Source organism: Juglans regia, chromosome 8, assembly GCF_001411555.2.
Source record: "Juglans regia cultivar Chandler chromosome 8, Walnut 2.0, whole genome shotgun sequence".
NCBI lineage: Eukaryota > Viridiplantae > Streptophyta > Magnoliopsida > Fagales > Juglandaceae > Juglans > Juglans regia.
The window spans coordinates 28,850,556-28,862,580 of NC_049908.1; the positions used below are offsets into that span (position 1 = coordinate 28,850,556).

At 34.2% G+C, this 12,025-nt stretch overlaps 1 protein-coding gene across 3 annotated transcripts; it reads left to right on the forward strand.

Moving 5' to 3' along the window:
• Window positions 1–263: 263 nt before the first annotated feature.
• LOC109009745 (cullin-1-like) lies at window positions 264–6,567 on the forward strand. Of its 3 annotated transcripts, XM_035693227.1 has the most exons (10): window positions 264–354; window positions 495–700; window positions 1,507–1,606; window positions 3,543–3,980; window positions 4,114–4,299; window positions 4,430–4,477; window positions 4,566–4,775; window positions 4,864–4,941; window positions 5,435–5,521; window positions 5,964–6,567. In XM_035693227.1, the coding sequence occupies exons 2-10, from the start codon at window positions 570–572 to the stop codon at window positions 6,045–6,047; spliced, it is 1,362 nt and encodes a 453-aa protein (XP_035549120.1). In that variant the 5' UTR covers window positions 264–354; window positions 495–569; the 3' UTR covers window positions 6,048–6,567. The 3 variants fall into 3 exon arrangements, with proteins under 3 accessions (XP_035549120.1, XP_018845898.1, XP_018845899.1); XM_018990353.2 differs by lacking the exon at window positions 3,543–3,980; XM_018990354.2 differs by lacking the exons at window positions 495–700; window positions 3,543–3,980 and having other exon boundaries at window positions 277–354; window positions 1,554–1,606.
• Window positions 6,568–12,025: the final 5,458 nt, after the last annotated feature.

The following is a 12,025-nucleotide window of genomic DNA, read 5'->3' on the forward strand; positions in this document are numbered from 1 at the left end:
TTGGGATTTAAGTAAATGATTAGACCAAAATACAATAATTTTTTTTTTTAGAGAAAAATGTTTAGCATGAAGTTTTTATTGCAAGCTTGCTCCATTGATAGTGTTTTTTAAGGAATTTCTTCGTCATTATTACATATCTCATATCACATTTATTTTTAAAATTTTTTTTTTCTAAATTAATCGAATTTTTTTATTTATTATCTATATTCTACGATAAAAATAAATAAATAAATAAAGTACGTGTAGTACGAGTGTGAGGATGAATTGAGTAAATTTTTCTTTATAGGATGGATGTAACGGGCTCCATTCCACAGTCCCCTCACTCTCCGCTCTCAACTCCGTTATGCACTGGAGGTAAAACCCTAAAAGCCCCTCTCTTTGTTTTCTCTCTTTCATTATCTTTTCCAAATGTTTACAAAACTCCATTGTCATTCATTATTCTTATCACAGCATCTTCTTTCTTCGTTTCACTGTGCATGGTTGAGCTATTTTAGGTAATTGTGGATGAAGTAGGTTGATAATTTTGTACTGGGTACATGGTGGATTTTTGAGATTGTGAGGAGAAAAAGATGAGGCAGGTTGTAATGCTGGATGAGGGGTTGAGTATTCTAGAAGAAGGGATTGTGAAGGCAAAGAATATTCTAATTGGACACCCACCCAAGGCATTGTTCTCCAGCGAAGACTATATGAAGTTCTATAAGTATCCTATTCCTTTACAGAATTTTGTTGGTTTCTCCTGGTTTGTAGGCACTTGTGCAGTGTGCCGGGTATGCATCTTCATATATATATATATATATATATATATATATATATATATATTAATTCGAAAATTAAATGGGTTCTAATGGTTTTCTTTCTAATTTATCATTCTGCAAATTAGTTTAAAATAATATTCACGGAAAGAGCGTCGCTACTCTGCTGCCTGAGTACCACCGCTAGTTGTTTTTGCAACTTTTTATTTTTATTTTTCTATTCACATTTTTTTAATATATTTAAATATTTAAAAAAAATACACCTATACACTTAAAATCACTTCCTTAATCACTAAGTAAAAAAAAAATTATCAAGCGGTACATTTGAGCGGTACAACTTGGGAGGCAAAATAGCTTTTTCCTTCACGGAAAATCTATATGTATCCTTTTCTTGAACTATGATGTGCCATCTTGGTATCTTAAATTAAGTAGATACATCCTTGATCCATGTATGTTCCCTTGTGTGTGCTCACATACACATTCATAACTAGATTATTCTTCAGTGTTGGCTGTTGAAGTAAAGAACTGTTAAATTTTTCATAAAATTTAAGAGTTTTTATGACTTACGAGGCAAAAAGAAAAAAACTTGTAGATTTTTCAGAAAGGTTTCTTATTTGGCTCCTGGTTGGACGTATGTTAAATGACTTCAATATCTAGTAAGCACAAGTTCACGTTTGTCACAGTATCATTCTTCTGCATTAACTGTGCTCCGGAATATTTTTAATATGTTGGATGTCCTTCACTTGTTGGATAGCTGTGTTTATACCATGTGTTCTCAGAGACCACCTTATGACTATTCAGGGGAGCTTTATGAAAGATACAAAACCGCTTTGGAAGAGAGCATTGTTTCAGTGGTGAGATTCTTAATGTTCAGACAACTTGTGCATTGGTTTATTCCAATTTGCATATCAGATTGCTTAATGCAGAATACAAAATTAGATGCTTAGAATTTTATTTTATTTTATTTTTAGTCTTGCCCCCCCCACACACACCAAAAAAAAAAAAAAAACAGAACAAAAAAAAACACCAAAAAACACAAAAAAAATATTTTTAATTGTGTTATCATGACACAGAACATGTACAAAATCAAAATGCACATTCAAGGTGGTTGGAGTTATATGAAATATACATATTTATTCAACTTAGATGGGTTATTTTTGTGTATTGAACTTGATAGCCCTAACTGTCCCTATAGTGAAGCATTACGTTACCTCCATTTTCTATGAAGTGGTAACTTGGTGAAAAGTAAGGACTAGGCAATACCTTGGAAATCCAAGTTATCCCTTACCTGAACCTGAGCTCTTGCAACAGGCCCTTTGGCAAGCAGGTGCCCATTTTTTTTTTTTTATAGGTAAAAGTAAAATTTTATTGAAATAAGGATAGTAACAAAGTACACCAGAAGTATACAAGCAGATCATGAAACCTAGTTACATCTAGGTACTGGTGAGAGATACAAGCAAGTCATGAAAATTGTCCGTATTACAAATAATGGCCGAAGCCCAAGAAAATAAAGTATTGTAGAAGAATCGTTTCAGCTCCTCCAAAGAATGCTCCATGTCTTCAAAGCACCTCTTATTTCTCTTTAGCCACAAGCACCACACAATGCAATGAGGGATCATTCTCCACACAGTAGCTATTCGTAAATTCCCCCTAATTCCTGTCCAACACCCGAGAATATCCCTAACTTTTCTGGGCATAACCCAAGCCACCCCTGTCCTATTAAGGATCTCATTCCATAAATACCTTGCCACCTCACAATTTAACAAGAGATGATCCACTTATTCCCCATCACTCTTGCACAAGAAGCATCAATCTGCTATGATAAGACCATGTTTTCTCAAATTATCCGACATGAGGATCCGCCCAAGAGATGCAGTCCATACAAAGAAAGCTATCTTAGACGGTACTTTCCATTGCCATATGGCCTTCCAAGGAAAATTATGATCATTAGATACTCCCAAGAGGGCATTGTAGAAAGAGCACACTGAAAATTTTTTATTTCCATTCAAAATCCAGATCATTTTATCCTCCATCTCACTGCTCATTGATATTGCATATGGCAAGTCAAAAAAATCAGCAAGCATATCCAACTCCCAATCATGAGCAGCTCTCGAGAAACTTACATCACAATGGACAACACCATTAGAAATTACCACTAAGTCAGCCACGGCAGCCTCTTTGTCGCTGGAAATCTGGTAAAGCGTAGGAAACACCTGCTTTAGGACCTGTTCACCGCACCAAGTATCATGCCAAAAGTAAACTCTATCACCTCTTCCAATTGCAAATCTAAAGCACTTGGAGAATCTACCCCATCCCGCTCTCATATTTTTCCACAAGCCCACACCATGTGTCCCTCTAACTTCCTTAGAACACCATCCCCCCATCATACTCTCATACTTAGCATCTATGACTTCTCGCCATAAACCCTCCCCTTTCTTATGGTATCTCCACAACCATTTCCCCAAAAGTGCTCTATTGAAGACCCTCACATTGTGCACCCCCAACCCACCACATTGAATTGGTAAGCAAACTTCATCCCAACCCGCAAGATGGAACTTAATTTCTTTTCCCATGCCTCCTAAAGAAAGTTGCAAAAAACTTTCTCCATACTTTTTGATAGGGTTGCAGGTAATGGAAAAATGGATAAGAAATATGTAGGGAGGTTAGAAAGAGTGCTCTTGATAAGAGTCAAACGACCACCTTTGGACAAATATATCTGTTTCCACCCAGCCAATCGTCTTTCAATTCTTTCTAACACACCATCCCAAATGGTTTTTGTCTTGAAAGCAGCCCCCAACGGGAGGCCAAGATATTTCAAAGGCAGCGAAGCAACCTTGCAACCCAAGATATTCGCCAAGTCTTGGATATTATGTACACTACCCACGGGAACCATTTCAAACTTTGAGAGATTTGCCTTCAAGCTTGACACCGCTTCGAAACAAAGTAGTACAGCCTTCAAATACTGCAAATTATCACTGTGCAGCTCGCAAAACAAAAGTGTGTCATCAGCAAAAAAAAAAAAAGGTGAGATATAGAAACCCACCCACTGAAAATCCAGCAAGAAAACCTCCATTCATCGCCACTCGCAACATTCGACTGAGTGCTTCCCTAACGACAACAAATAGCAAAGGGGAGAGTGGATCCCCTTGCCGTAAGCCCCTAGAGCTGTTAAAGAATCCTTCCGGTGCTCCATTCACCAAAACCGAGGTGGAATGGTCACCAAAGCAGGTGACCATTCCACCTTAAATTTAGTCTTGAGCTGGCAGTTTCTGTACCAGCCTCCTGATTTACTCCCTGAACCTATATTTAATTTCTATCTTATTCTTTGTTAATCCCCATCTTTTTTCATTTGTACTGTTAGGTGCTGCCATCTCTAAATGACAAGCATGATGCCTGTTTACTCGCAGACCTACAGCAAATGTGGACAAATTACAAGGTGATGACAAAGTGTTTATCAGGATTCTTTCTGTACCTTGATCATCACTTTGTTGTTAGAAGAAACCTTCCATCACTAAATGATCTTGCAACTATTTCCTTCCACAATCTGGTAAGCACGCTATCTCGTATGCATAAAATAGTTCCCCTGTTTTGTGTAGTTCTCACGCATCCTTTTTTCTTCTCATCTTGCCTTTTCAGGTCAAGGTTAGGCTAAGTTTTACTTCCATTTTGAATTTCAGGTCTGGAGCAAGCTGTATGGCAACTTTCTAGACGCCGCTATTTCCCTGGTATGTTGACATGCTATGTTAATTTTGTTTATTATTCTTGGTTTCTACAATGTGGATTTTAATATATGCTCATGAATTGTGTGTCCAGATCAATCAGGATCGGAATGGGAAACAGGTTCAACAAGATTTGCTAAAAGATGTCTTGACTTTTTCGACTTTCTTTGCGGAAATTGGAGAGCAAAAGATAGAATACTACGAAACGTTCGAGCAAATCATGCTTAAAGAAGCAGCCAGTTACTATGCTCAATTAGCTTCAGAGTTGCTTTGCTGCAGATCATATACAGATTACATTCAAACGGTTGTTTTTTCTAAGCGTTAGCAGCTTTGAAAAGTTCATACATTTAATTCAAAGTAAAAATATGGGCTCACTGTTCTGAATGATTCAGGTTGCATGGTTATTAATACAAGAGAGAGAGAGATCTGGCCGGTACTTGCAGCAGGGTTCTGTAGAGAAGTTACTTGAGGTCTTTCTATCATTCCATCAACTTTTTCTCTCTCTCATTAGGTAGTCACAAATCATTGGGTCTCCTGATAGTCCGTCAAAGTAACCATATATGAAATTAAAGAGGTCAGCCAAGTAAGTAAAAGGCTGAAACAACATTTTCAAGTAAAAAGTTAAAACAACGCTGTCACTGTGCATAGATCATTGATTTCTTACGGGAATTGGTCAGTTTTCAATGATGAAAGGGGAAAGATATTCTAACCATGTGGAGATTTTCTGTGCTTTCACAAACGCCCTCAACATTTATAACTTGAATTGCCTGTTATAATCCCACAAAAGGACGACAAAATCCAGCACATTTTATGAACTATTTTCTCTTAGAAGCATATATTGGTTTTGCACTTTTGGATTGATTTGTATTGCAAAGGAAAATCTAGTCCATGTTATGTAAAGAATGGTCCTTCTTCTGAATAAATTGGTCCATTTATGTTCTGCTGTGTCTGCATCTCGTTCAGATTGTAAAACGGAAATTGATGGATGAAACTGCACTGTTATTAGTTGAAAAGCAAAAGGCTGAGTGCCATGACACAGCAACTTATCAGGTATTCTTCATTTTTCTGTTTACCTACCTTTGAGAAATTCAAATCTTAGATTCGCATCCAACAAAATAATGTGTTGTTTTGATAGTCTGATCATGGTTTCTTGATACTATTAAGTTTCAATTTGTTACTACCACTTTCTTCTCCCTGGCACATTCATGACCACATCAATGTTTGCTGGTTTTTACTCATGTTTTTTCTTTTCTTCTATTTGTTTTCATCTTTTGGTAGAGATAGATGTATTTTTCCAGTCATTTATTAATCACCTTCTTTCTGACAAATGAAAACCATAGATTTTGTTTTTCATGTTCTGACCACTTGATTACTTGATACATGTCTTTATTTCTGCTTGTTAAAAGAAGTCTTACCCTTACTTCTAAAGAGAGAGCTTACTTGGTTCCGACAGTCTCCTGAATGTTGTGCTGATTTATGCATGCTTCTGTAGGATCTACTGTCAAAATGTGCTGGCATGAGCCTTGGGGAGGAAAGTTCTGTATCACCATTGACTCAATGGCCCTTTCCACAGTAAAAGTTCATTTTCTAGTAATTAGAAAGGGTTGATGAAACATTCAAGTTGTCAACCCAAATTCACTGATTTTTGCTCGCGAGTTAATGAAGAATAGTTTGGACTGGAAGAGATAGGTTTTATCATTCCATACTAAAATCAAAAGTCGATATCTGTTACTGTGTATGTGTGTTCATTTTCTTCAGCAATTGAGCCAGCTTGGTTGGGATTCTTCGCATGGGGGGACATGCCAGTTCTTTGCTCTGGAATTTGTCACTGAAGGTTATATAACACACATGAAGGCTGATGCGTTCAGTTTTGGCCCAGTTATAGTTGAGCTTTTGAAAGACTGATCTACTGGTTAACCGCAGAGGTGAGAATTTTAGGTTAGGTTAGGGGATCGTATTAAGAGCCATATGTTGAGCAAAGTTGGATTTTTTAAATTGTTGATCCTTCAATATTGAAGGAAGGTATAAAACAGGAACATTGCTGTGAGTTACATTTGTGAAAGAATAAGTGAACAATGATTGTTGTTGCAAATCAACTAAGGCGACATCTGAATGTATGTTCCCAAATGCAGATGCATCTGTGCAAGTTGGAACTGTGTCCATCAATTATATCACACCCTTTTTCATTAGGCAGACCACAGAAGTGCTACAGTTACAAAAAGATTTTATAAAAATAAATCTACAAATGGGCATGACTCTTGTAATTGTTAGAGTATTAGCATTGGCTTCATCAAAGTCATCTCCAAAATTTGATAAAAAGTACATATTTTTTATAAATCTAAAACTTCCTTAGTTATAATCTCACGTTGGATTAGCTATTGAATTCATTAAAATAAAAATATTATATTAATTTTTAATAATAATTTTTTTAATTTTTTTTAAATTTTATAATTACACTAATCATATGTTAATTAAAAATTTAATTTGATTTTTACATTATTATTACAAAACGGTTTTTGTTTTTGGGATACTGGACAAAATCACACCTATCTGCGCTATTATGGGATATTGCATGCACAAAATTAAAGAATATTTATATAGATTAAACATCCGTTGAAGATTAAACGAGAATAAAAAATAGATTTGCTTGGTGAACAGTAGTCTTTCAAATTTAAAGAAAATCATTCATTTACTGTAGCTCAAAGCTTTTCACTTATCACTTTGGCTAATTCATTGCAGTTGTATTTTGATGAAATTTATCATATTTTACATTTTATTAGATTTTTTATGAATTCAATGCCAATATTCTAACATTGATTTTTAAAGTGAAACCAAGGGGATACCATAAATCCCATTTGACATTTCTCTTGCCTGTTTGAGGAGGGGAAAGTAGATAGAAAAAGAAAGAAAGAAAGAAAGAAAAGGAAATAGAATCAAGAAGTTAGGTACAAAATTAAAGAGCAACATCGATTGAAGAGTTGAGCTTCAACATGGGAACATTTGCAAAGGCTGGATGATAAATATGCATGGCTAAACGCCTACAACATACATTATTTTTGTACATATTTCGATCCAAACCGTGTTTGGTTAATCTCGGTTTGACGCCTCCGGCAAGATATTCGCGCATAGCGTACCCCAAATGGTCAACGAGGTACCATGCATGGCTAGACCAAAATTAACAAAACAAAACAAAAATCATATAAATCAAGCAACATTGAACAATAACGGAAATACATACAGTATTTTTACTTGCAAATGAATGAGGTGTATGACACATTTATTGGATTTATAGAATCTGAAATCGCCAAGATTACTTGTCAAGTCTGTTTAGAAATTTAGCAAAAGAGAGCGTATATGTAGTCATTGGAGACAAGAGTGCAACTGTATGGTCTTTCACGTCCAAAATTTACTATTTGAAAACTCACATCAATGAAATGTGTAGAGTCAATATGATGAATTTGGAATGGGGACCATGACCTATATATAATATCCAAGTTTTGATTTTGGCTTTCATAAATAATGGAATTACATGGGTCTTTAATAGGTCTCTACACATAAATTGAGCCTGTACCACTTTAATACCCATGATCTGATTAAAATCATGGGCTTCTAGAGATGTGTCAATAACCCGATTATGTCACTTTATTGATCACACTTATTAGGCATTGCAGACATTTTCAAAACCTTATATTTGACAATTATATAATGTATGATTTATAATCTATGTAGTAGGTCCATTAATTTAAATAATTCTAACAACATTCTATCACTACATGACGAGAGCCAATTTGTTGAAGAAATCTTAGTGATGCGAACTCCGAATTGCAAATTTGATTTATATATATATATTAGGGGTGTCAATATATGACACGACTCATTAACCCAATACGAACACGACACGATAAAAGCGGATTAGGGTTTACCCTTAACGAGTTCGGGTCAAAACGGGTTGACCCGTTAAGACACGATAGCTTAACAGGTTGATAACGGGTCAACCCGGTTGCCGTTATGACCCGTTAAGAAAGTTAAAATTACAATTATACCCTTATACCTAAAAAATAAAATTGTTGGGATTTTAATTTCGATATTTTTATTGTTTAGATTGTAATTTTGGACTTGTAGTTAGTTTTATATTTTTTATAGATATTGTGATTTTAACATTTATATAAAATTATGCTAAACTTAACTAGATTAAAGAGATTAATTTTGGGTTTGTTTCAATCCATTTACATAAATAGGTCAAAACGGGTTGACACGACACGACCCGTTATATTATTGGGTCGTTTTAGGGTTTGAGATTTTGACACGATAAGCTTAACGGGTTGGGTTAGGGTTGACCTATATAATATAATATACATGTCTTGACACGACACGAACACAACCCATTAACACGATTTGACACCTCTAATATATATATAATACTAAAATTTGTAAGTGGCTTACTTTAAGTAGGTTGGTGGAATGTTTAAGGGATTTTTCTCTTATTAGCCGTATAATAAGCCCTCAAAAGACTACGAAGTGAGTAAGTCAAAGAGCCCAGCTATGCCTATGCCCAATGGCCTTTCTTCAAAAGGAGTTAGTGAGCCTCCTCAAAGTGAGGGATAAGCTGTCCCCATCAGAAACTTAGTATAAAAGTCGATCTCCAGATACGAAAAATTCTCTCTAATTTCTCTATCACACATGAACTACTAAGGAGATATATATACTAACTTTAGAATTGAAGACTCCTCGACTTCCACTAAAGCCTTCCACTCTATGTGTTTTCTCAGTTGTACAGGTGAACGACTTAACATCCGAGTTATTGAAATCCAACCCGAATGCTTATGAAAGATGACATTACCAGGGCGTGTAATTGAACTTTTTTATAATAAATTATGACTTTTATATTTAAAAAAGAAATGTTTCATTCACAAAGGAGCTTTATAAAAATTTTGGCACTCAATGGTTGCCCACACAAGCTTTGACCACCTGACTAGGCTAAACATGCTTTGACATATACGGAGTGGCTAGATTTGGAGTCCTCCGTGGTGGCTAGAACTTCGTCATAATAGATCGCCAAATTTGAGCTAACAAGACGGTCAATCTCTGGATATCACGAGTGGCCCGGATCCATCTCTTTTTCAAAATTCTTTTAATGCAAAAATTACTTTAGTACGAATATTTTATTATTTTTAAAAATTCAATTTAATTCTGGACAAACTCATAACACAATGAAATATTTTTTAAAAAACTACACAAAATCCGAATCTAAATATATATTTGATAAACATTTCTTAATTTAATCGAAGGCGTGTGCTTGTTTGTGTGCAGAGATGCAAAATGGTGATTGGAATAGACATCATTTAGGAAGAAGAAAAAGGCGGTTTTGGTATTAATCATGAGATTAGAAGTTGGTATAAAGGCAGCTTCAATCAGGGTCTCTTTCTTCTTGTACTCCAACGACCCGACCAAATTGCTTGAATGAAACCCCTCCCAATATTTTACGAAAAAATATATTTTTAACTATGAATTATGTAATTGTCACATAATCGTTTTGAAAAAATTAAATAAAATATCGGACTCATATAAAAAAATTAATTTTTTAATAGTGAATCCCACTATTTTTCAAAACGATTATGCGGTATTTACCCACTTCACGATTGTATGCAGAATTATTCTTATTTCATAGTAGCATTTCACACCAACTCTACTTCTATTATATTCATATACAAAAAGATTATACAAAAGTAAATTCATAAAATAAAGTGATTTTATGAGATCCATTAGATCTATTTTACAATAAAAGTAATTTTACAATCTGACGTATTACATCAAGTCACGTCTACTTTTATGTAATATCTGAAGTATCTGATAAAAGTACTATATTTTAAAAAAATGTTTTCGTTAAAAAAAACTTGTATATAAAAGTACTGTTAAATAATAAAAAATTTATAAAATATTTTGTTTGAAGGAGATTCAAGTCAGATTGTGAATGCTACGAGACAACACAAACAACAACATGGGATGCTTAGCTACCTAGTAGATGATGTCAAAACTACCTTGGTTTATACAAGATGGGAAATAAAACATGCCAAAAGGAATGCAAACAAAGTGACATACCAACTCGCTCAGCAAGTTGTTTTTTTGTGTATTGAAATTATAGACATTCATCATATAAATCCACGTATATTGTCTCTTGTAATGGTTGAAAGTCATAATACAGTTTGATGCAACGAAGGTCACTAAGTTTCAAAAAAAAAATAATAATAAAAAACGGTGATGACAATGATAATTTAGTGGAATATTGATCTATTGATTTAATTCCTTCCTTCCAATAAGGTTAAAAAAATAAAACATATTGTTCGAGGTCTTGGTAAAAAAAAAAAGTGAAATTAAATTAAACCCATTTTCTCAAGATATTTTTTAGGAAAAAAAAAAATATCCTCTCTCTTGTCCACCCATAATGGCGGAAATATCCAAAATTACGATTTGCACCTTGGCCCAACATAGAATGCCATGATTCTTAGGGCCCACAGCACATCACTTCATCACCGTCCAATCCAATTAACGGTTAACCCCAGCTCCATTAGCACTCAGTTAAAGATCCCACGCTTCATTAATTATTAATTATACGAATAATCTCCTAATGGGAAGCTTGAAATGATCATCTAAACTCTAAAGGCTTACTTTCCATTGTTTACTTAAAGGAATGAGATGCATCGAATCATCTCCATAACTTAAAGTGAAATGCGAGATGTGCTGGAGAGAGTAATCAAAAAAGAAGAAAAGGAAAAGAGAATGAAAGAGATATCATGAAAATAAATTTATAAATTAATATGATTTTATATGATGTATTAAATTTATTTTATAATCTAATATATCATATCAAACTACGTTAGTTTATATATTTACTTTTGAAAATATCTTTATGGCTAAAAGAAATGATCAATTTTGATGCCAATACATCAAGGAAACTGCAAATTGCTTTGAATTTGGTGGTTTTTGAATAAAGAACTCTCGTATTTTGTGATTTTTTTAATTCTTGAATATTGATAGATTAGTGAAGCTGCCAAAAGGAAAATGGTTGCACTTCGATAAATAGGCCGTCGTGGATGTTGGATACAAAGCGTAGTAGAACGTTATGATATTGAAGGTTAAAGACATAACAAAACTAGTATCCAATAATTTTCGGGCTTTTGAATCAATAGATGGATTTTTAACAAGTTAGTTGTTTTTTGTTGAAATTTCGGTTGTTTGGTTTGAAATGAGTTGTTTTTTTTATGGTAAAAGGGTTTGATTTTCCTTGTGGTTATATTGGTTTTGAACTGATTTTATAAAAGGCAGAAAGGTCACGTTCTTAATTTAGAATTTAATTGCAATTCATTTGAAGTTGTGTGTTGAGCTAATCAATGATTTTGTTATGTGGGAATATATTTATATATATATATATATATATGTATATATATATGATAAATGTTATAAGGAAGGCTTGGGATGTTGGATGTTGAGATGAGATAATAAATATGTAAATGGTAATGAGATGATTTGTGAATAGTAGTGAAATAGTTTGAGTTA